At 37.1% G+C, this 26572-nt stretch overlaps 1 protein-coding gene across 1 annotated transcript in view; it reads left to right on the top strand.

Annotated features, from left to right (window-relative positions):
- Positions 1-26572, top strand: part of COL19A1 (collagen type XIX alpha 1 chain) — a 304996-nt gene that overhangs the window by 145529 nt on the left and 132895 nt on the right. The window contains exon 16 of the mRNA XM_046638990.1: positions 24701-24754. Coding sequence (XP_046494946.1) covers positions 24701-24754 — 54 coding nt within the window. The remainder of the gene's footprint in view (positions 1-24700; positions 24755-26572) is intronic.

Raw genomic sequence — 26572 nt, 5'->3', positions numbered from 1 at the left:
ACAAATTCTTTCATTTATTCTATTGACCTCACCCTCAATATATATCAGAATCTGACTGGATTCTTACGTTTCTACTACTGCTGCTCAGTTCTGTTACCCTCATGCATCCCTGGATTATCTCAGTAGTCAACTAATAGCCTCCCTACTTCTCCCCTTGTTCTCTTTGAGTTTTTCCTAAACACAGAAGTCAGACTGTTCCTTCTCATGCTTCTGTTCAAAATCTCCAGTGTCTCCCCATTGGATTTAGAGTAAAAACCAGATTCCAAACAGTGGCCTACAGAGTCTTACAGGATTCAACTCTCATCGCATTTCTGACTTCATCTCCTATTCATCTCCTTCTTGCTAACTTTACTCCACAATGGTGGCCTTCTTGCAGTTCCTCAAGCATGCCTGGTGCGCTCCCACCTTATGGGGTTTTCATTTGCCATTTTTTCTGCCTACCCTACTATGTGTCTGGCTACCTCCTTCAAGTTTCTGCTAAATGTCACTTTCTCAATGATGACCAGACTGGACCACCCTGTTTAAAATTACAACACTTGGAATTTCTAATCCCCGTTACATGCTCCATTTTTTCTTTTCTTCATATCACTTCCACTTTCTAATATGTCATTTAAAATGCCTATTTATTATGTTTACTGTTTGTTGTCAATCTTCCTCTACATTTGAATACTAACCCCATGAGGGCAAGATTCTTTGTGTTTGTTCACTGTTGAATTCCAAACATAGAGAGGTCCTCAGGAAAAAAATGATGCTTAATAAATATTGACTTTGTAGTTCTTTTAATCATTGTTGTGTTAGCCTTACTAATTCAGTTTATCCACTTTCTCTTAAAAAGATTGTATAAGATAAGGATTAGCTCTTACATAATGATTTTGTTGAAACCATTTGGATTGATGTCTTTTTTGTCATAATTTTTGTGCTGCTTATTCCAGTTTTAGTTTTTCAAATTCATTTGTTTATTGAAGTTTACTTAAGTCTGTTTTCTAGAAAATTGTCCAATACTTAATTTTTTAAAAAGCAGAGTGCTGGGCAAATAGAATAAATGTATGGTTCTTGTGACTTTATTGTGATAAAAAAAAAAGTATAGATCAAAATAAAAGTCTTTGATTGTCAGTTTTAGATTTTACCATAGCCTGCTTGATTTATTTACCCATTTCTTAGCACTTTGTTTTACTCCTAGAAGGTAAAATTTGGCATTTTAATCCATAAAAATGAAAAATACTTCTAAAAAATTTGGGGTTTTTTTCTTTCAAGAGCACAAATCAAGCCAAATAAAGTAAATAGTACCATGATTCTAGATGAAATTCTCTAAGCAACTGGCTTATTAACAACAAAATAATAATTTTCTTATAAAAACATTTTGCATATAGATACTAACTTTTTAAGATTGCAGTTTAAAAAATGTCATCAAATCACATTTTTCCAAAAGTTCCTTGGTCGCCACCATACCTGGAATGAATGTCACAATGACACTTAACAAGTTAGTTACTGGACATCATCATCATGGCATAAAAATAGTTTTCTCAAAACTTTCCTCTAAAGAATACCAATTCAAACAACCACCCATGGGCCAGAGAGCCTTTGTGGAAATCCAGGAGTCCAGCAGAGAAGTTCTGCCACACCACTGGAGCAAAAAAGTCTGAGACTGGATGCACTGAAGAGGGTAAGAGGAACAGTGTCAATTTACATGTATCACCCCTTCCCCAAGGCAGCATAGCTCAGTGCCAAGAGAGACCTTCTTGTTCTGTGACTTCTCCTGCTGGGGAAAGGGAGAGCATGTGAGTGAGCACCCAGCTTCCACAGCTGTGCAGGATGCTGCGAAAGAAACCCACTTCCTTCTTGCCCTATCCAGAGTATGGAGGTATTCTATGTGATTGGGGTGTAGAGAGTTACTAGGAGAACAACAGGAGGGCTCTTGGAGGCATCAAAGGAATGCAGATCCTACTGACTGCATCATGGACTCCATCAGGGAGCTTGCCCACAAGCTACTGGGGATTTCTCACCTCTAAGCCTCCCCCAATGGCCCACAGGCACCCCCAATGCACCTCATCTGCACATTGTGCCAGCAAGGTGTACATGCTTCCTACGGCAGCAAGAGGGAGCCTTTGCAGATAACTAGTGAGCACCCATAGAAAGCTGGCCCAACTCTGTGGGATTGGGAAAACAACACATAACTGAGCATTCATCACCACCCTAAGTAAAACAAAAGCAAGGCTGTCAGCATCCATCTTGGCTATGGAATATTGAGAGAAGGCATACAACCTTAAGAACTCCCCCATAAGAGAGAACAAGAAGTGTGGAGCATGCATATCCAAGAAAAGGTCTGAGAAAGCCTCAGAATCCCTAACAGGGTTGATGGAAGGTATTTCACACCCAAAGCCAGCCAGTAAAGACTGTAGGAGATGACTGCTTCTTCAAATGTGAAAACAGCAATACAAGATTTCAAGAAGTATGAAAAATCAAGGAAACATGACACCACCAAAGGAACACAGTAAGTTTCAAGTAAGTGACCCCAAAGAAAAGGATCTCTAATTTGCCTGATAAAGAATTCAAAATAATTTTTTAAGGAAGCTCAGTGAACTACAAGAAAATACAGAAAGACAATTCAATGAAATCAGGAAAACAATACATGAACAATATGAGAAGTTTAACACTGAGATAGAAATCACAAAAAAAGAACCAAACCGAAATTCTGGAGCTAAACAATACAAGGAGTGAAATGAAAAACATAATAGAGAGCTTCAACAGCAGACTGGATCAAGCAGAAGAAAAAATCTGTGAAGTAGAAGACAGGTGTTTTGAAATTATCCAGTCAGAGGAGAACAAAGAAAAAAGGAGGAAAAAAGTAAAGAAAGGCTGCCTGACCTATGGGATATCATTAACAGAAACAATCTATGCATTATTGGATCCCAGAAGGAAAAGAGAGAGAGAAACAGACAGAAAGCTTATTTAAAGAAACAATGACTTGAGAAATTCCCAAAGCTGGAGACAGATTAGGGCATCCAGGTTCACTAAGTTCTCAGCTCCCCCAGAATTTCAACCCCTGATGAGATTCTCCACGACACATTACAATAAAACTGTCTAAAATCAAAGACAAAAATGGGGTTTTAAAAGCAGCAAGAGAGAAAAATTCTTCACATACAAGGGAACTCCCGTAAGGCAATATGCAGACTTCTCAGCAGACACTTTGCAGGCCAGGAGCAAGTTGGATGACGTAATCAAAGTGCTGAAAGAAAAAACAAAGCCAACCAAGAATACTTAACCCAGCAGAGCTGTTTTTCAGAAATAAAGAAGAGAAAAAGTTTTTCCCGAACAAACAAAAGCTGAGTGAGTTCATCACCACTAGACCTGCCTTACAAGAAATGCCAAAAGAGTTCTTCAAGCTGAAATGAAAGGACACTAATTAATAACATGAAGTCATATGTAAGTATAAAACACACTGGTAAAGTGTAATCAATTTCAGAATACTCTAATACTGCAATATAGTGATGTGTTAACAATTTAACTCCAGTATAAAGGTTAAAGGACAAAAGTATTAAAAATAACTATAGCTACAATAATTTGTCAGTGAGTGCACAATGTAAAAAGAGGTAAATTATGATATCAAATACATGAAATGTGGATGGAGTTTCAGAAGAAAGGTAGCATTTTTGTGTGTAATCAAAGTTAAATTGTTGTCAGCATAAAATAGACTGTTATATCTATAAGATGTCTCATGTAAGTCTTGTGATAACTTCACAGTAAAAACCTACAGGAGATTTGCAAAAGATAAAGAGAAGGGAAGCAAAACACACAACTATTTAAAAATCATTAATTCACAAAAGAAGACAGTAAGACATGAAGAAAGGAACAAGAGAACAACAAAACAGCCAGAAAACAATTAATAAGATGGCATTAGTAAGTCCTTACCTATCAATAATTACTTTAAATGTGAATGCACTAAATTTTCCAATCAAAAGGCAGAGAGTGGCTAAATGGATTTTTTTAAAAAAGACCCAACTACATTCTGCCTACGAGAGACTTACTATTGCTATAAGGGCACACATAGATTGAAAATAAAGCGATGAAAAAATATATTTCATGGAAATGGAAACCAAAAGAGAGAAGGGGTAGTTATATGTATATCAGAAAATTACACTTTAAGTCAAAACACTAATAAGAGACAAAGGTCATTATACAATGATAAAAAGGTCAATTCATCAAGAGGATATAGACTGTGGATAGATATGTGCCAACATCAGAGCACCTAAATATATTAAGCAAATACTAACGTATTTGAATGGAGAAATAGACAACAATACAATAATAGTAGGGAACTTCCATCAAAAAACTCCCAACAGCGAAAAGCCCAGGACCAGATGGTTTCACTGGTGAATTCCACAAAACATGGAAAGAAGAATTAAAGCCAATCCTTCTCAAACTCTTCCAAAAAATTTAAGAGGAGGGAACACTCCCAAACTCATTATGCAAGACCAGCATTACCCTGATACCAAAGCCAGATAAGGACACTGCAAGAAAAGTACAGACCAATATTCCTGATGAATATAGATGCAAGAATTTTCAACAAAATACTGGAAAATCTAATTCAACAGCATATTAAAAGGATTATGCATCATGATGCCTGGGATGCAATGATGGTTCAACATACAAAAATCAATAAATGTGATATACTATATTAATAGAATGAAAGATAAAAATCATATGATCATCTCAATAGATACAAAAAACGCATTTGACAAAATTTACATCCTTTCGTGATAAAAACTCTCAACAAATTGGGTATAGAGGGAACATACCTCACCATAATAAAAGACATATATGACAAGCCCACAGCTAAGATCATACTCAGTGGTGGAAGGTTGAAAGCCTTTCCTCTAAGATCAGGAACAAGACAAGGGGCCTACCTTCACCACTGCTATTCAACGTAGTACTGGGAGCCCTACCCAGAGCAATCAGGGAAGAAAAAGAAAGAAAAGGCATCCAAATCAGAAAGAAAGAAGTAAAATTGTCTCTATTTGCGGTTGACGTGATCCTATATATAGAAAATCCTAAAGACATCACCAAAAAGCTGTTAGAACTAATAAACAAATTCAGTAAAGCTGCAGGATGTAAAATCAACATACATAAATCTATTGCATTTCTAAACACTGACAAAATATCCGAAAAAGAAGTAAAGACAACAATCCTATTCAGAAAGGCATAAACAATAATAACATTCTAGGAATGAATTGAACTATGAGACTTTAGTGAAAGAAATTGAGGAAATCACAAATAAATAGATATCCCGCCTTCATGGATTAGAATAATTAATACTGTTAAAGTGTTCACACTACCCAAAGCCATCTATAGATTCAATGCATTCCCTATCAAAATTCTAATAGGATTTTTTGCAGAAATAGAAAAAACAATCCTAAAATTTGTATGGTAACACTAACGCCCCTAAATAGCCAAAGCAATCCTAAGAAAGAGCAAAGTGGGCAGCATTACACTTCCTGATTTCAAGCTATATTACGAAGCTGTATTAATCAAAACAACATGGTACTGTCATAAAGATAGACACATAGACAACTGGAACAGAATTGGGAGCCCAGAAAAAAACCATGCACATACAGTCAAATAATATTTGACAAGGAAGCCAGATATGCTCAATGGAGAAAAGGCAGTCTCTTCAGTGAATGGTGTTGGGAAAACTGGATAATCACATGCAAAAGAATGAATTGGACCCCTATCTTATACCACTCACAAAAACTAACTTGAAATGGATTCAAGACTTAAATGTAAGAGCTGAAACTATAAAACTCCTAGAAGAAAACATAAGGAAAATCTACTTGACATTGGTCTTGGCAATGATTTTTTGTCTATGACACCATACGCATAAGCAACAAAAGCAAAAATAAACAAGTGACACTACATCAAACTCGAAAGTTTCTGCACAGAAAAATAAACAGTCAACAAGATGAAAACCCAACCATGGAATGGGAGGAAATGTTTGCAAACCAGCTATCTCATAAGGGGTTAATTTCCAAAATATGTAAGGAGCTCATTTAACTCAGTAGCAAAAAATAAAATCAAACAATCACATTTAAAAATGAACAAAGGACTTGAATAGATGTTTTTTCAGAGAAGACATACAAATGGCCAACAGGTACATGAAATGGTGCTCAACTTCACTAATCATCAGGGAAATGCAAATCAAAACCACAATGAGATGTCACCTCACACCTGCTAGAATGGCTATTATCCAAAAGGCAAAAAATAATAAGTGTTGGCGAGGATGTGGAATAAAGGCAACCCTTGTGCACTGTAGGTGGCAATGAAATTGGTGCACCCACTATGGAAAACAAGTATGGAGGTTCCCCTAAAAGTTAAAAATAAAACTTACCATATGATCTAGCAATCCCACTTTTGGGTGTACATCCAAAGGAAATGAAAACGGAATCTCAAAGGGATACCCACTTTCCATGTTCACTGCAGCACGATTTACAATAGCCAGGATGTGGAAACAACTGGAGTGTCCACTGTTGGGTGAATGGACAGAGAACAATTATTCAGACATAAAAAGAAGGAAATCTGCCATTTGCAACAGCATGGATGGAACTCGAGTACATTATATTAAGTGAAATAGGTCAGAAAGACAAATACTGTATGTTCTCACTTATATGCAGAATCTAAAAAAGCCGAATTCATAGAAACAGAGAGTAGAATGGTGGTTTCCAGGAATGGAGGGTGGGAAAATGGGGAGATGTTGGTCAAAGATTACAAACTTCCACTTATGAGTTCTGAAGACCTAATGTACAGCGTGGTGACTATAGTTAACAATACTGTATTATATGCTTGAAAGTTGCTAAGAGACTATATCTTAAATATTGTCACCACACGCACAAGAAAAGCTATTTATGTGGGGCTGGCCCGGTGGTGCAGCAGTTAAGTTCACACATTCCACTTCGGTGGCCCAGGGTTTGCTCGTTCGGATCCTGGGAGCGGACTGACACACTGCTTGTCAAGCCGTGCTGTGGCAGGCGTCCCCCATAAAATAGAGGAACATGGGCACGGATGTTAGCTCAGGGCCAGTCTTCCTCAAAAAGAAAGGGTATTTATGTGAGGTGATGGACGTGTTAACTAACCTTATTGTGGTAACTGTTTCAGTATATATGTGTATCAAATCATCAGCTTTTATGCCTTAAATTCATACAATGTTATATGTCAATTATATTCCAAAAAAGCTAGGAGAAAAAAATGAGTTATTGATGAATTCAAAATGTCTCCTCTGTTGATATTTATAATTTACAAAGCCAATACTTATTGATGTTAGCTAAAACCAACACTGAATAGGAAAACTTATTATAAAACATCCAAATTTTATGGATCAAAATAAAATTTATCTAAGATCATAATGACAATTTATGTTAAAGGTAGATTCTGATAAATTATTCTGAAATCATGAATATTTTGACATAAATATCCTCTATTATAGGTAAACATTTCATATTTTATTCGTGTTATTTGAATTATGGCATTTTACACTAGCTTTTTCCTTACATATTAGATATAAATTTTTACATTTAAATATACAGGTGTAATAAGAGCAAATTCTTTGGTTCTTTGTCATTTGTAATTAAAATCTTAATTTGGTTTAAATTTAGTATGTCATTAGATATAGCTTCTTAAAATTGTTGTGTATGTTCTGTACCCTGACTTAGCTTTACCAGATTCTCCTCAACTAGATAATATGCTGCTGTTTTTACAGTAAGTTTTGCTGAAATCCTTAACTGCAGCTTCAGACTCAAGAAGGGAGTCTTATTGAGACTAGGTGGTTGGCTAGTGCATCTGCTCCTTCCCTCTCTTCTTTTCTGCCTTTGCATGTCATGTCAGAAGAGACAGGTGAGGGAAGGTAGAACAGGGCTATTTCATGTCATATATCCGCTAATTTTAGTTCCCAGGAAAATGAGTGTGTTGCTCTGGCCCTGATCCTGTGGGGAGTTATTAAATACTCGTCCAGATGGCACTAAATGTTTACACAGAAGCCAAAGGTTAAGTCAGTCAACAGCAGAAGTGTCTTGGACATGCTTACTAAATGATACTTTAAATGCCAGTTCCTTGGGGCCCAGATAAATCCAGCTTAAGTGAATTAGGCACAGAGAGGAAGCACAGATTTCACCCTGTGAAAACTACCGTAAATACTATAAGCAACTGAGAGAAAATCTCAGCTGGTCATTTATAAATCAAATGACACGCAAATTAACAGATGGCTCTAATGCTCAAGAGATCGTGTAGTATTCACTGAGAGAAGCCTGGGCACAAGTTTTTCTCTAAATTAATGTGTATAAGATACAAAAAGGATCAGTTCAGTAGATGATGTGGTCCCTTCCCTCCTTCCCTCCCTCCTTTTTACCTGCTCTCTTATTTGAATGCTGACTGTGTGTTGGATGCTGTGTAGGTACCGGGGCCACAGAGATAAACCATGCTCATTGTCCATTGTCACTGCCTTCTCAGAACCTATTTGGTTTAAGAAAAAATAACCAGCAGTTAAAGTTGATCACTTTTAAAGTAATCATTTGCAATTAGTTTATAAATGGTCTGCAAGTATTTGTACAACTGTAGCTATATTGGCGCTACACAAAAGCGTTCAGTTATTTCAGAGAAAATCATTTTTTTACTAGAATACTTATGCTGTAATTTAAAGTTGTTTACTTTAAATACATTTAAGTCACAGACTCAACTACGAAATAATGCTTTTTTTCAGGAACTATAACCATCTATTTTTAAGTGAATGAAATGTTTAAGTTCTTGTTAAAAGCCCATAAAGCAGAACTTTTAATTACAGCATAATTGCCTGTAATTAACAGGCAATTTAAGATTATTTTAAATTCCTCACATATCAAAATCTGAGTTATTTATAATGGCCTTTCTATGAATTGCCTCAATTCGAATTAGTACTTTTAGACTTAAAAAGTTGAATAATTCACGTTTAATTCATTGTTAACTTTCTGAAACTGATGATCCAGCTCAATATTAGGATTCTCAGGGTACTGGTGGGCCAGCAGAAAGAAAACAGTTGAAATATCTTTACAAATCAATCCTTTTTTAATTTGTGGGCAGAAGACTTACATAAATGAATTACTTGATTAAAATAGAAGTATTTCTATCCTATAAAGCTGTTTTTATCAGTTCTGGGCAGAAATATGGGGGGGGGGGGGTTGATGCTTAAGGCTCTAGAAAGATTTATGTTTCGCCTCAGAGAAGATTTATGTTTTTGAAAAACCTCTGTTGGCTCATTTGACAGGGAGGAGATTTATGTGTCTTTCATTAGACCAGTGACTTGAGAAGAGCTCCTTCTGCCCTTCTGTTCACAGTTTCCTTCTGTTTCAAAAGACATTTCAAATTGTTTTCATCAGAATTCTAGATTATGCACTTTAAAACTCAACAGTGAAACTTTCTTTCCTGAAAGTGCTATACATTGGTACTTGGGACTCTCATGAAAGAGCAATTTTATTTCTTGTTGAGATACTCAGCAATCTAGAAAAATACATTAAAATGTATCTCCATGCCATTAGAAAATTATAAAATGGGTAAGCTTCTTAAAAAATTGCATGCAGAAACATGTATATTTAAGTCGTAAATTCACACAGAAATTAGTTTAATTCAATTCTACTTTAAGCATTTAGAAAAATTTGGGTGCTAGAATTGATCTATGAAATGGAACTCAAAAATGATTGGTCTCTAACAGGACTTGAATTGTATTCATTCCAATGAACCATTCCACTGGTTCTAACAAACCGAAAATTCATGCCTCGTAGCTTAGGGGTTATGTAGACCTTGGATCCAGATTGCCTGGGTGTAAACCTGACTGTGCCTCTGAAGTTTCTGTGCCCTAGTCTCTATAAAATGTGATAATAATGTTTCTTATTGCATAGTTTTATAGTGATGATTAAATTAATTAGTGTATGTAAATTTTTTTAATGATGATTAGCTCCTAATAAGAACTATTTAACTTTTAGCTGGTGTTATTATTATGTTAATTTTGTTGTATGCTATTATTCAGTGGCAAAAATACCAATAGAGGTGAATATCAATAGGACTGAGGGCCTTATGAGATAATTGCTGAGAAATGTTCAGAGAACTTTTGTTTAATCCCAGTGTCTTTATGGGTAGAATTCTTTCACCTTGAGGAGACTGTCCCATGTAAACTGAACTGTGGCATTTTCTCGTTTGCCTCTAGTCCGACCTCCCTGAGGACAGCAACCTTGTCTGTCTTAGGAATGACCACATCCCCAGACACTAAAAGCACTTGATGCAGTGTAGGTGCTCAATAAATATTTCTTCTTCATACGTAAAGAAAACAAATATTTTTCATTGATGAACATGCTGTCAAAATAAATGTCACCAAATCTTACTGTGAAAATATCTATAGGAAAAGATAAAATGACTCACTTGAACATCATAATGGACAGCAGATCCCCTCTTTCTAGCTACCAAAGCTAATTAATTTAGGGTAGGTAGACATCTTCTTCCATATTGAAAATTTTTGGCAGTGGCAATCCTGACATTGCCGACTACCCCAGGTTATTTGTTATCAGTTTGAGTCTTGTTATTTGTGGGTAACTGGGGAATTTCTCCTTAATTGGAGAATCCTACCTTCTGTTCGATATGCTGCAGAAACGAACAGAGGCTTTATATATTTTAATTCGTTATTAAAATCATCTTTTGAGAATTAGTTAAAGCAACACTGGATGTAAGGTCAAGAAACCAGAATCTATCCTGAAATATGCGACTATTTTAATTTCTTCCTTTGTTTTACCTTGGGCATGTCACCTACTAATATGTAAGAGTCAAAGCAGAAGATTTTAAAGGTCATCTCCAACTCCAAAATTCTGTTATTTTCTCTTTTACATTTGTTAAGGAATTCTAATTTGTCTAGCCTCGTATGATCTAATGTGTTCCCCTTTAATATTTTTTCCTTCAAACCCTCTCTATTTCATCACATTATTTTAAAAGGATAGAGATTAAATGTAAAGAATAGTATAGTTGAGTCAGATATATTCCCAACATAGAGGAAGGGTTTGACTTCCCAGTGTGCAGTATTTTACCCCACTTGCAGGGTAAGAGTTTAGCCTGCCACGGTTTCTTAGATCCTGGAAGAGGACAGGTGGCTCCTGAGCCAGGGACAGAGGTGGAATTACTCATGGGAGTATTACTCATGGGGATATTACCCATGGGGGTGTTTCTCATGGGGGTATTTCTTGTGGGAGTATTACTCATGAGGGTATTACTCATGGGGCTGTTCCTCAGCGGGGCAGGCAGCACGAGCCTCTGGTCACTCTGGTCACTCTTGCCACCACGACTCAGGAACAGCCCTGGCAGGTGCTACATGCACACTAGGTCTGTGTCATGACTGAGGAGCTCCAAGGTTAGGGAACTCAAACCTTTAGAATGGACTGCAAAGAAACTGCCTTTGCTGTAGAGGAACGTTAACTTTAATATTCTGAACAATAAGTAAATCTGGTCTTTGTTGTCCTCTATAAACATCCTTAAAAAGATAGTCCAGAACAAAGGGCAATTAGTACCTCCCTCAGGAGACATGCAGAAACCTGACAGACCCATGGAAAGACCCGTGGTCTCCGGCCAGCATCCACTCCTCTTTTCTACACTGTCTTGGCTTCTGGCAAATTTTCCTATGAGCGTGTCACTCCATCAACCACTCTGATTAACCTGCCCACAGAGGCTGGGACCAACTATGTTCAACTTGTCTCACATGGCACTTAATGAGGGCTACCATTAACAGGACTCCAAGCAAGGAGATGAGGCCAGCCTATAGTATTGATCTCAACCATGTTCCCTAGGATCCGAGACCCAAGCGCTGAACAAATCCCATAAATCATCCAAGTTTGCCTTAGAAAGCCACATCGTTTTCTCCTTAAGTTTCTGAATTAACCTTTCCCCTTGCCTGGAGGCGTCAACCCAAGTACATGAACAAGATTGTGGACATTTTTTATAAAACTTATAGGGACCCGTTTTGTCCCCTGCTTCAGCCAAGTGGGCTGGCATAAGGGTGCTGAGTGAGCGGTGGACTAAACCAAGTGGCCATTATCTTGCTCATCTAGGACCATGTCAAGCCAATAAGAGCACCTACGTGGCTGAGCCAGAGTTAAGTTTAATCCTTTAGGCCCCGTTTGGGCCACCACCTGAAGGGTGAAAAGATAGTTCAGAACATGGAGCAGTTAGAGACTCTCTCACAAGACAAGTAGAAATGCAAAAGGTTCGTGGAGACTTGTCTCCAACAACAGCTCTCGTGCAGTTTTTTGTATCCCTTTTTCAACAAATCCTAGTAGGTGGTTGCTGTTTTATGTGCCACACCTGCTAACCGTGTTGCTGCCTCATTCAGCTTCTGAGCACCTCCAATCCTCAGCTGCCTCTGGGGCTTTGCTTCTCTTGCTTCCCTTCAGTCTGTGCTGTGGGTCTGCCATTCCATTTCTTGTAGAGCGCTGCCCTACTGCACAAGCACTTACTAGTTCCCTAATATAATTTATCTGGAAAGTTTAATATCTTCGTGTGTAAAAATGTCGAGGGTGATCCTGTGTCTTAAATCCGATAAGATTCACCTGAAACCTCATTTACGGATTAAGATGACACATATTCAGCTAAATCTCATACTCCACATATTTCTTTGGAAGTGAAAGTAGAGTGTATCAGAAGTGGAAGCATTTTGGGGTCAGATAGACTTGAACGTAGAGCTCAGGTCCCCCGCTTATTTGCAGTGTTATCTTTAAGAAGCTTGTTGTCTCGTCTATTTCTTAGAGTTGTTGGAATTAAGTAAACACTGTGTAAAGTGACTGGTGGAATTCCTGACACAGCAGCAGGTGCGCAGTGAATGTCAGTTCTCTGTCCTCTTCCTAATTTATTATTGTGAGTGCGTGGAGGTCACCAGGGGATTTGTTGAAATGATGATGACATGTCCATCAGGGCGTCTGTTTGGTTCTGTGAACATATGAGAGTCTGTACATGCTGTTGGCGCCGACCTTTATTCGCTACCGTCTGTTTGCTTCTTACACTTTAGATTGTACACTGACTCTCAAACTATCTTGATCTGTTCACTTAACACACTAGTCACTCTTTTTCAGAAGCTTCAAAATAACTTTCTGATTGCTCTGTTTCATTGAAATATTAGGAAGACATTAATTGTAATCTACTTTCATGCCCGCTTTCTAGTGTTCGATTGGTAGTTTAAAATTAAGGGGTTTGTTACTGGCATTGATAGCATCAGACTCTGGTTATCGTGTTACCAACCCAGGAGATGGAAAAGTGATACAGGAATAACATCCTGTGACCAACCTCATTAATGCTGCTTGCATGGAATTGAAATCACACTGACACAGCCTTACTTCATCAGTCTGTGAAATAGCTGTGATCGTGTAGAGTGAATGGTTGACCCTGTTTCTGGAAGGTTGTGTTTAAAGAAATATTTGTATCTAGACTACTGTGTCCATTGACCTGCAACATAATCACCCCCCAAATGGAGGGAGCTCTCAGATGTTTTTAACTAAGTCTCAGAATTCTAATTTTCAAGGATTGGTCTTTTTTGTCAATATAAAAACTGCTAGCGTACATTTTCTCACTTAACATCCACAAAAAGCCAATAAATAGACAATACAACTACTTTGGCCTTTAGTTGGTGTACACATTACCGAAATGCTCCTTATAGTAATTCTTAATTTATAGAGAGTTCTCACTGATTTAGGGAATTAAGAATTAACCATTCAGTATTTAAGCAGCCACCTGGCATTGTTTCAGATGTTCTGCAGAATTAACAAGGCTTGTTCACTCTGTCAAGGCCACCTCCTTGGTTCAGCCACCAACAAGGATTAGTTGAATCTAAAGATAAAGCGATGATAAAAAATATTTTGCATGATAATAAGAGCCATTGTGATAACCAAATTAGTGACAAATTATTACAATTTGAGAGCAGCTTCTGTTAAAAGTAATGGCAATTTATCTGCTGTATACTTTAGGGTAAGTTGCCAGGTAAAAAAGTGAAGGCAATTCCTTGCTTTTCAAATGCTAAATTTGAATCTGCATTCAATAAGTGAACTTTGAAAGTCAATTTATTTGCCTTAACTTATTTAGCGTTTTAAATAAAAATGTTAATACTTTTCAAAGCGGTCCATTTACACAGCCAACCCTGGTGCTCTAGTGGTTAAGACTCAGCACTCACCACCACAGCCTGGGGTTCGCGTCCCAGTCAGGGAACCATGCCACCCATCTGTCGGTTGTCACACTGTGGTGGCTGCACGTTGCTGTGATGCTGGAAGCTATGCCACTGGGATTTCAAATACCAGCGGGGTCCCCCACGGTGGACAGTTTTCAGCAGAGCTTCCAGACTAGACAGACTAGGAAGAAGGACCTGGCCACCCACTTCCAAAAACGTTGGCCACGAAGACCCTGTGAATAGCAGCAGAGCATTGTCCCATAGAGCGCAGGAAGGTGAGAGGATGGTGCAGAAAGACCAGGCAGGTCCGCTCTGCTGTGCATAGGGCACTAGGGGTTGGAATCCACTCCATGGCACTAACCACAACCACAAAATTTACATAGTCAAAAAACAAACAGAACTGAAAGGGTCATAATAATAAATATCATATTTCAATAAATGAATTTGGGGTAATTATAGGGCATTTGGAAAAGCACACAGCTGGATCCCTTCGTCACTTCTATGCCAATAAAAATATCAGATGGGTCACAATTTTAAAGGTGGAAAACTAAACCAGACCTAGGGAAAATGCAGAAGATTTGAAAGATAATTAATAAAGAATAACTTTTTACAAAAATATCAAAAAGCCTAGAAAGTAAAAATGAAAAAAATTAGCAAATTTGACCACTTTCACAAATAATTCCTGTATGGCAAAAAAAAAAAAATTATGAAGTCAAATGGCCAGCCGGGGAAAAATATTTGCAACTCATATCATAACAAAGGACCAGATTTCCTAAAATATAGATGAATTCCTACAAATCAATTTAAAAAAGAGCAACAACCCAGTTTTAAAACATTGAGTGAGGATGTAAACAGAGTTTACAAAGAAAACATAAGACAGCTCTTAAACATGTAAAAAGACATCTAAATTCACTTACAATAAGAGAAATATAAACTAAAATGGCCTTGAGATACTAGTTTTCACTTACAATGTTGGCAATGATCTCAATTTTTTTGGATAAATACCTTAGAAGTGGGATTTCTAGACTATATGGTAGTTCTATTTTTAATTTTTTTGAGTAACTTCCATGCTGTTTTTCACAGTGGCTATGCCTTTTTACATTCCCATCAACAGTGTACAAGGATTCCTATTTTTCCACATCCTGGTAACATTTATCTCTCTCTTTTTTTTAAAGTATCCATCCTAACAGACGAGAAGTGATATCTCATTGTGATTTTGACTTGTATTTCCCTGATAATTAGTGATATTGAGCATCTTTTCCTATGCTTGTGACAAAATAGCAAAGATATGGAAACAACCTAAATGTCTATGAGCAGGTGAACGGATTGAAAAATGTGGTGTGTATACACGATGGAATATGACTCAACCTTAGAAAAGAAGGAAGTCTTGCCCTATGCAACAATATGAAAGAACCTGGAGGACATTAGCTAAGTGAAATAAGCCAGTCACAGAAGGACAAACACTGTATGATTCCACTTAGATGAGGTATCTAAAATAGTCAAATTCGTTAAAACAGACAGTAGAGGGGCTGGCCCAGTGGGGCAGTGGTTAAGTTCTCACATTCCGCTTTGGCGGCCCAGGGTTCTCCAGTTTGGATTCCGAGTGTGGACCTACACACCACTTGTCAAGCTGTGGCAGGCATCCCACATAAAAAGTAGAGGAAGATGGGCATGGATGTTAGCTCAGGGCTAATCTTCCTCAAAAAATAAATTAAAGAAACAAAATAGAGAGTAGAATGGTAGTGGCCAGGAAGTGGGGGTAGGGGAAATTGGGGAGCTGCTGTTCAACGGGTGTAAAGTTTCAGTTATACAAAATTAATAAGTTCTGGAGATCTGCTGTACAAGATTGTGCCTATAGTTAACAATACTCTATTGTGCAATTAAAAATTTCTTAAGAGGGTACACCCCATGTTAAGTATTCTTACCATAATAAATAAAGAGATTGGCAAAGTTCAGGAAGTTTCATAATACAGCATGTGGGCAAAAATGTAGAGAAACACAGCTGTACATTCGGAGGGAAGTATATCTGAATACAGTCTCTATGGAGGAAATTTGATGCTGTCTGTCAAAATTTCAAATTTGCATTGACCCAGAAAATATAGCTACAGATACTCTCACTCATTTGTGGAATTATGCACATGAAAGGCTATTTATTTCAGCATTGTTTGAAATAGTAACAGAATGGAAAAAATCAGATGCTCAGTCATAGGTGAATGGTTAGTAGAGTTATAGTATTATTTTCATTTAAAAAATATAAAGTGTCCACATTTTTATGACTGTGTGAATATTGGTTCTTGCAGAGCCAAGTGGTGTAGTTTTTCTTTCTTTCTCAATAGCTTTGTTGTTATTGTTTGTTTTTTGTTTTTCTGGTGTCTCTAATCGTCTTTCTGTTTTCCCTGTAATTATCTTCCGTATTTTTTAAATGCTCTCATAGAGTCTCTTCTTTTGGGGGAGTCTCATTCAGACCTTTTGCTCCATGCTTGGCTAGCAGCTTTCTAGGCCAACTACAAAATTCTCGTTCTGTGACTCCCCTTATTTTTCCTCTGGGTTGATTCCAGTGCAGCTTCTTTCCATCATCATCTCCTTTCTTGGTTTTATTCTTTCATTTATGTGAACACATCTTCAAGCAAATTATTAAGAAAATGTGAAAGGGAGGTAAATTTTCTGAGATTTTACATGTCTAAAAAGGTTTTTATTTTACTCTCACACTTGGTTGGTAGTTTGTCTTGGTAGAGAATTCTAGGTTGAAAATTGTTCCTACCAGAATTATGAAAGGTCTGCTCCATTGTCTTCCAGCGTCAGTGTTGCTACCGAGAAATTTAATGTCTTATGAATTCTTGTTCCTTCTGCTTTCCCAAAAAGAGGGAAAGCAAGAATTCTGATGTCTGACTGATTCATCCTTCTTCTCCTGAAGCTCTTCATCAGGGAAACAGAAGGGAAGGACATTTTTGACATCCCCTTTCTGATTGGCTAGAACCGCACTTAACTGTTCCTCCTCTGTGCCATGCGATTCATAGCTAAACTTCAGGATCTGTGAGAACATCTCCTGAGATGCGGTGATGAGGTACTTGATGCTCAGAAACGCTCTTCTATTGATAGAGCCTAGCTTCCAGGCGTCTATCTTGTGTGAACTCGACAATCCTTTCCTGGATAACGAAAGTTGAACGTTGACTTTTCCATTGTCTTTACACTTATGCTATTATGATCTTAATCCTCCTGAGGAAAATGGACGCCTCTGGCAAAAAGCAGGGAGGCCAGTAGTAAGAAGTTAAAAAGAGAAAAGTACTTCAATATGTTTTTGATATTTTTAAAAATTCCTTTATTACAACATGGAGCATTTTCTCCTCTTAGAAGTTTGGTTTTCACCACCTTACTCAATTGCAACTTACTTGTGTAAACCATCTTCACAGTTATCCGCATCAAATACCTAGGTCTTTCTTGTGGTATGTGAATATCTCAGTACTGATTTATGTTTTAATCCTAAAATTACTAGATTGTTTCCTTTAATCTAATCACTTATGGCACATAGCCCAAGTGCAAAAGTTACTGATGATTTTAGGTTTGGAATTACATTTCTGTCATGTTGGCTACTCTTCAGAAGACATCGAAAGACATTTAAAAACAACCTATGTATAGATTATCCCCTCTTTCTGCAGTGGAAACGTGTCTCTATGTGGCCACTGACCTATGGCAAAGCTAATCCGAAAATACAGACTGTTACTATGATCAGAATAATCATTAAAACTGAATCAATCCTATTCTCGCTCACATAAATCATTAAGACAGATGATACAAATGGATTTGACAGACCATGGCCTACCAATTTTTTACTTGTCAACAGAGCCTTGAGTTAACTGAAATAAAACCATTTCATGTATTATGTTAGGGCCAAAATAAAGTGAATCTACATAAAGTTTTTCATAGTCAAGAATAATTATAAATATGAAATTACCAAAATATGAAATTACTTAAGACAAATAAATGAAAGTGAATCACGAATAATTACCAAATATGAAACTATATTATTTTAAATGATTTGGGCACTTTAAATAACTTGATTGGTTCTACTTCTTATTAATAAATGGTTTGCATAGATACTTTAATCTTTTCAGTTCATGTTGTGTTTTCAAAAAGTACTTAATCCTCATCAGTGTGAGATAAGTTAAAGAAGGCAGGTCATATTTCTTCCTCTAATGAAGGGCAACTCCTCCACATAAGTATAGCATCTATTTTGCAATACTACCACATAAGAATAAAGAGTAACTTAAATTATTTTGGTATCAAGTGGGATTTGTGGATGAAGAATATAAGTTTCTAAATTGGAATTTCTGTAGCTATGGCAATTAATATTCTCACTAAAGCAGAAGTACCAAGCGAAGTGTAAAGAATCAGACTCTTTTTACTGGTCATTCACCCACTCAACACCTACTAAATGAAATCCATTGTGCTGGATGATATGCACAGTGGAAAGGAACTGAGAATGTGTGCAGCTTACCCAGTGGAAAGTCTCAAAAGGGGAGCAAAGTGAGAGGAAAGTTTGTGGGAAGTACAGATGTCCCACAGCCTTCTGGATTCACAGACAATATGTTCTATTACTTAATTTATACTATTTCTAGGTTTTTTGGCTGAATCAATAGTGACTGAGGACAAGCTATTTCAGAATCTATATAATAAAAAGATGTGATTTCTGAGTTCAGAAAACATAGAAAAAGATTATTATTAAAATTCGTTCCTGCAACCACACGGAACAATCATAATTCATTATGTCTCATGTCTAAAATGCTGCCATGGCTTTCGAATGAAATTGTTAAGTTTTGGAAGCACTACAGATGACCCCTATTTTTTAAATTGTCAAAGGTGGGATAAAATTGTCCTTCCAGTTATGGAACCTGTTTACTGTAACTGATAATGATCGAAACATTCCTGTCCACACAAATATTTCACAGCATTTTCTTTCCTAGTGTCACTCTTCTTACTCTTCTCTTGTCAGTGTTACTGGAACGGTTTGTAAGAGCTTTGTTTAGTATGTGGAAGAGATTCTATTGTTCTTTATTTCAAAGACATCTCTTTCCTCGTGTGCAGTGACAACTGCTCATGATAAAATAATAGGCTTTTTATATATAACGTAGAATTCTTTTCTGAATATTTAGGCACCCTAAGGGAATTTCTTTATTGTATCATGATAATTCTATGAAATAACATAAAACTGGTAACTCTTTTAATTTGTTAACACAAGCACTCTCAAATGGCACTTTTCAGAACTAATATGAAAATTGCTTCCCATGACTGGACTATAGGTCTCTTATATTTTTGCTTATTTGATTTTTGTCTTTCATGCTGATGTCTCCAACTTATAAAATTTGTTCCCGTTGTTCTCGTAGTAAAGGCATGAAATTTTCTATAAAGACAGGTAGACTCTGTTTTCCATTTTAATTTTGTACACTCTATTTGAAACACAGAAAATGCCCTAGTGGTATTTTGAGAATTTATGCAGATTTTGTTTAGTCTTATGTTTCAAGTCTATGAAGCATATTCTAAAGCAATAATCATAACACTTACAATACAGTTACTTGCATAACATTTTTGTTGAAGTGGGTTTTGGGTTTCACATGTTCTGCAGCATTCTTGGCAAGGGTGTGCAAATAATACTTTAAAATGAAACTTTCCCTTTTTACTTCAGCTTCTTCCTTTAATTGAGAAGTTATGAATATATCTTGCCTCTTTTCGCAAATCAAAGTGTGTTCAAATGCAATTAATCTACCCTATTAACTTGACTAAACATCTGCTGTATTTGTTAAACACTTCAAAATTCTGTTCTGAACCAGTTAATTCTCAGTAATTTCCCAGTTAAATATTTACATGGGCTTCCATGATGATAAGCTCTAGCCTCTCTTAAATAATCAGCAGATTGTCCAGAGAGAGCTGTGTGAAATGCAACACACTGTCATAGCTATCCACTGGAACTTGAAATGGTGTCGCGGGCTTGGATATTTTTGCATATTTCGTCCTAGCCAAAAGAGGTAACATCCTTATGAATTCCTTTCTTGTCAACATTTTTAATGTCCAAAATTCCACTCAAAATAGTAAATGAATACTTGACAGACATATGCAGATGTTTATATCACAAATATCCTAAGGACGTTCTCAAGCTTCTCTTTCTGAAAATCAATAAATCTTAGGTTTGTGAAATTTTAGGAATAACCCAATTTACAGTTATTTTCATAGCAGACTAAATAGATGGAAAAAGTAGAAAAAATGGATAGGCATTATTATTCAGTAAATTAAATCAAAGAAGAAAATAATGCACAGATTATGCAAATATGCTGTGTGCACAAAGATACTTAAGATATCATTTTCTAACTAGAAAAATGACATAAATCTGTCAAATGTCAAGTAGTGGTCAAAGATTTGAATAAGTTTCATACTAGAGATATGTCATAGGTGGTAAATGATCAATTCTTAAATGAATTGTGAGGCGATTTTCCTCTTAGATGTCAGAGAATGTGACGGTTGCTTTGGATGAGGAGTACAGACAAGGCTGAAGGCTCTCCAATGTGGTTTTAATTGCAAGTCCAAGTTTTGAAAATAAATATGATTACATGTAGAGCAGAAACCTGTTTCCCACCACCACCCAGTAGTATTCTGTTCCAGAATTTTTTTTTTAAATTATTTTGTTGAGGTCATAATGGTTTATAACATTGTGTAATTTCAGGTGTACATTATTATTTATCATTTTCTGTATAGACTGCATTATGCTCACTACCAGTAGCCTAACTTTTATCTGTCACCATATATATGTTCCCCTCTACCCCTCTCGCCAACCCCGCACCCAGCGTTTTCTTTCTTATGATCCAATTTACTGTTTATTGATCTCTTCTGTAAGTGTGTTAGAGGATAGAAAAAATGACCCTCTGTCCTCTAGAACTCATAGTCAACTAAGAAGATCAGTAAAGTACACACAAAATGGCATTTACAAGGCCAGAGTAGGAAAGAACTGTGGGAGGGTTCTGAGACGAATGCTGAGCTCTGCCAAGTGTGATTCAAGTAGGTCAGAGCTTAGGCGTATCTGTAATGTTCATGGTAAGTGACAAGTAAATCCATTGTTTGACTTTACCAAATGGGAGGTGTAGTGAGCTGGATAATCATAAATAATGAATCATCCCCAAATTTTAACTTCTTATTTTGGGAAAAATATGATTTTTCTACAGTTGACCCATGCTTTACTAATGACAATATTGATATTTTCCTTTGTAAATGTCAACTAATATTCAATAAATACAGTTCAAGAATATTCTGAGCAGTAATGCAACGTGTCTAGAATTAAAAATTGGTCATGGATAGGTGGCCGGCCCAGTGGTGTAGTGGTTAAGTTTGTGCATTCTGCTTCAGCGGCCTGGGGTTTGCAGGTTCAGATCCCAGGTGAAGACCTAGCACCACTCACCAAGCCATGCTGTGATGGCGTCCCACATAAAATAGAGGAATAATTGGCACAGGTGTTAGCTCAGGGCGAATCTTCCTCAAAAACAAAGAAGAAAAATAAGTTGGCCATGAATAATTCAAATAGTGAATAATCCATTGGAGAATAAAAATAATTTTCCAATCTTTTAATCAAATTTCTAATTGGGTCCTAAACTTAGCAAAGGTTGGGGGGAGGCGGGATTCAGAATCACAAATATCCAGCAGGCACGCTAGTTGGTTTATGTATGTGAGTGTACCATATCTTACTATTTGGACTTCACACACAAAAGGTTCTCATAAATATTTTTTTAATCCATTGAATACATTCCAAATCAAATTTAATACTTTAGCATCATGTAGGGTTTTGTCCTGTAACTTCTCCAACCAGTAAAGGGAGTGGAATTTTCATTGTCTGTTGCTCAGAATTTATTGTGCTCCCTTGATGAATGTTTGGTGTGTGGATGTTTTAGTAGCTCGTGTTTAAAAACACTGAAAGAGCTGTCAGCATTTGGATGGATATCAAAAATGTTATATAGAGTTTGACTATTCGTGAAATGGTAATAATTTCCTAAGGCTGAGAGGGAAGAGTTTCATCTAGAGCCAAGACTGTCAGTCTTATAAAAAATGATACAACTCCCTGTAGTTCTGTTGTAATTAATACTTGGTATATTTGGATTTCAACATTTGTTTTTATTGTACACATTAGGAATTTACCATCCTAAAGTTGGCCTAATTACCCAACTTTCCTTTGTTATGTGTTTTTTTATAATAACAAACAGAACTGACCACTTTTTTCATTCCCTGCTTTTTATTCCTGCCTAAATCAATAAAATATAGGCTCCACATGTCCCTATAACACTATACCATTAAAATGTTCCAAAAGTAGTTAAAAGAAATGAAAGTAGTAAATATATACATTTTATTAGTGTTTTGTGAAGGAATCCAAAAGATTTGGGGGAACACTGAGGATTGGTGATTCTTTGTACTAATGCTTTTTGAAAATTAGCTACGATAATTTATGCTAAATTCTAATAACTTTAATCAAAAGAAAGCAATCTGAATGAAAAATTAAAATATGTCTATCACTTTTTTATATTCAAAACAAAATTAGATGGTGAAATTGTGCATGTTATGGCATTTATGAAAATTTAGTTTCTATGAAAAAAGAAAAATTAATATATGCATAATAAGTATTTATAGGTCATGACAAGCACATCTGATGTTTTAGTTTAAAGGTAGCCATGAATTTTAAAGAAAAAAGTCATATTATAAAAAGGAATCCTAATGGGGGGCTGGCCCCGTGGCCGAGTGGTTAAGTTCGCGCTCTTCGCTGCAGGCGGCCCAGTGTTTCGTTGGTTCCAATCCTGGGCGCGGACATGGCACTGCTCGTCAGACCACGCTGAGGCAGCGTCCCACATACCACAACTAGAAGGACCCACAACGAAGAATATACAACTATGTACTGGAGGGGCTTTGGGGAGAAAAAGGAAAAAATAAAAAAAAATCTTTAAAAAAAAAAAACAAAAAGGAATCCTAATAATTTTTAAATTAGATAGCAGAAGAATGTTTATTCTGGAATGAAGGTGAATTCAGATTTGTTTGAATATGTATTACTAGATTTCTCATTTATCCCAAACCATTTAAGGCATTTAATATATGATCAGTTAATCATAAATATTTGTAAAACCCTTTGAAAATTTCTGTTTTTACCCAAAAACTTTTATTAGAATGACTTGATTTCCCAGTAAGATTTTTTTCACTCAAACATTCATAGGCACATACCATGACGAATAAGACACAGATTCTACTGTTGCCCTTAGAGCCTGGTGAGAGAAATCGATAACTACAGGAATAAGCATTTAAGTAAACTTGTGAGCAGCTCTTGAGGGACAAGTACAAGGCAGTGCAGACTGAAGCCAGGCGTCCACTCTCCCTGGGGAAAATCAGGGAGCGCCAGGCTGGGCTTTCTCAAGATCAGTCTGGCTGTGATGTGGAGAATGGTGGGTCTGTGTCCAGTGTCAGCTGGGAAGCTCTTACAGATGAGCAGGCAAGAAGCAAGAACGGAAGCAGCAGAAAGGGAGAGAAATCGATGGATCCAAATATATTTTGGAGATACATCAACTAGACTTGGTAACAGGATGTGAAAAACAAATTTGAGAGAAGAAAGTATGGGGGATGAAGTCTAGATTTCTAGCATGAGTGTGAGGAGGAGGTTGTATGGATTTCTTGAGTTATATAGAGTGGGAAGAAAACGAGCCTAAATCCCCCTCACTTTTGAAAGTTGAGCAGGGAAGGGGGAGGCAGCAGGAGAGACCAAGAAGCAGCTTTCAGAGAGTCAACAGCTTCGCAGGAACTGCCAAAGGCTTTTTGAAACCAGCAATATCTTCACTGTGAGCGTCATGGTGAATCAGAATTCCTGTGTAATAGTAGCTATCTGTGGGAATCAGGAGACCACTTCCAGAGTAACAACGTGTGGGATTTCCTGGGCCTTTTTTATGATCTGAAAAAATGATTTTCTCTACCACTTGACAATGTTATGAGAAAGTATTAACTAAAGTCTATGGTACTAAAAATGAAGTGTTATGAATAGAAATACTTTGAAGCCAACGTCATAACCACGTGTTTTCTTAGAAGATACTTACAGAGCTACTCTTGACCAAAAATGTAGTTGTGTTTATAACGTTTAAATATAGGAAGAGGCAATTTTTTTTGCTTGCAAATATGGTTACCATTTATTTATGGTAGTTTGGTGAAATGTGGTTCTGATCACATGGGAGTCTTCACTGGCAGTGAACTTTGGGCCTCATGCCTGGTTTGGAATTGCCTGTTTTCTCTTCTGGAGTTAATGACAAAGACAAACCAGTCAAAGAAGGACAATTCATCATTATTACTATATTACGTAGTCTAACCTTGCAAGAGCTCAAATCACTTTAAGAGTTTTGTTTAATCAATAAAGTAGGTATTAATTTTCACAGCATTCTCCGTTGAGGCAGGTGTACCGGAAATGGTCTGTTAACATGTGTCCTTTTCTCCTCTTAGGATTCCCTGGGGATCCAAGGCCCCCGAGGTCCACCTGGAAAAGAGGGTCAGAGGGTAAGTCAGCTTGAAGCAACTGCAGGCGTCACTGACTCTGGGATGACTTATTTCTGAACACGAATAAAAATGAAACTAAAATACAGCAAGCAGATGGGCATAAGGAGAGTATCAACTATCCAAAGACTGAAATTTGAGATTTTGACTGAGCTTTTACAATCCAGAAAATTCCATGTATTTTCAAGATTGGCAGCACAAATGTGGAGAGAGAGTTTGGGTGAAATGAATTGACCATAATTTGATCTGCGGCACTTTCGTGATATTTGGGAGTTTGAGTTAAGCTGATCTTTGCAGAGTTAAGTTGATGAGTTTCTTGGTGGAATTCCAGCCCGTTCACAAATTCTATAAAGATTGTGGATATTTACATTCTTTAGCCAATTGAAATTATTGTCATGAGTGACTCTTTCTAACTGTCCTTTCATTACTATTTACTGCCTTTGAGGTAAAACACATTCGTGGTAAGTGAAGAACCTGTACTTGCAGTTGGGAGAATGGCAATTCCCTTCTGCCTCTGGTCCAGTCAGTCTTCCCATCCAGTAAGAGGAGCCCTGTGGTGACAGCTGGTCAGCTTCGTTTGACCACTGTGAGCACTGGGGCACCCCATTCTTGTGGCTTATTGTTATTGCTATTTTCAAATCATTTTAAAGTCTCAAAACATTTTCTATGTGCCTTCTCATATGATCGTTGTTGTTGACTTCTGTTACCTTATAGATGAGGAGTGTGTGACTCAGAGTTTAGGTGACTTGCCTGAAGTACAAAAGCTGGGAAAAAGTAGGGCCAGGTCTTGGATCTGGGGTTTCTGCCTCTAGATCCCATGTTCTCTTTTGCTGTCCCAGGATAGTAACCCAAAATCTGTTTTTCAGTCATTTTTAATTTTTATTCCCCATTGTACCCTGCGGCAAATAGTCTGTTGCCTCAAATACAGAAGAGTTTTTCAAATATTTGAGGACGAATGGTGTATTTCACCCAGGTTTACCTTTTATCAGGTTAATAAAGTCCCAGCACTCTTAACCATTCCTCTTATGTGGATTCCTGACCCCCTAGCATGCTGATGGTCTTTCCCAGAAAACACTCATGGACCCTCAGGAGGTGTCAGGTGGGGACAGACATGTGTGGTCTTATTCAGGGCAGGGTAAGCGCAGCACGTATGCCCTGCACCAGAGACAAATACTTCTATTGCGGCCTCAGACTGAGCCAATGTTTCTGTGTGTGGAGTCACACTTTTTTTTTAACTAACTCCTTCTGCTAGAGCAGCTCTGTTTTTAATTATTGTCTTGGGGTGTTACAATTAAGCTTTGATTTGGAAAAACTGGACTGGATGATATCCAACTTTGTTCAGTTAAAAAAATTCTATGTCCAGTTTTTATTCCCAGTGGCTGATTCGGTGAACACAAAAGGGCTTCATAAGCTTTGATGCCTAAGAAATTAAAGGAAATGCTTTGTGAATAATGGGTAACATTTATGGACTACATATAATGTTCTGAAGGCTTCATATTTATTATTTCGTTTATTCCTTACAATGGCTCTATGAGGTGGGTTCTACTGTTGTCCTCATAGAGAAACTGAGGTTTTTAAGCAACTTGGATAGGACACGTTGCTAGAAAGTGGAGCTATGCTGAGATTTTTAAACTATTTACAAAGTAGTCATGTTGGGGTTCTACTCTCAACACCTATGTGTCCAATTGTAGTCTCTCCTGCAGCTCTCCAGCCACTCTCTATCCAAGACTTCATCAGTCCAACTGATCAAAGTTTTAAATAGTCTCAGGGAAAAGTTAAAATATTACCTCCCTAGATCTGTGCTTTCGAGGCTGCCTTAAG

The sequence above is a fragment of the Equus quagga genome, chromosome 15 (assembly GCF_021613505.1).
Source record: "Equus quagga isolate Etosha38 chromosome 15, UCLA_HA_Equagga_1.0, whole genome shotgun sequence".
NCBI classification, from domain to species: domain Eukaryota; kingdom Metazoa; phylum Chordata; class Mammalia; order Perissodactyla; family Equidae; genus Equus; species Equus quagga.
Note: the sequence above shows the minus strand (reverse complement) of the source record. Positions and strands in the feature narration are given on the sequence as shown.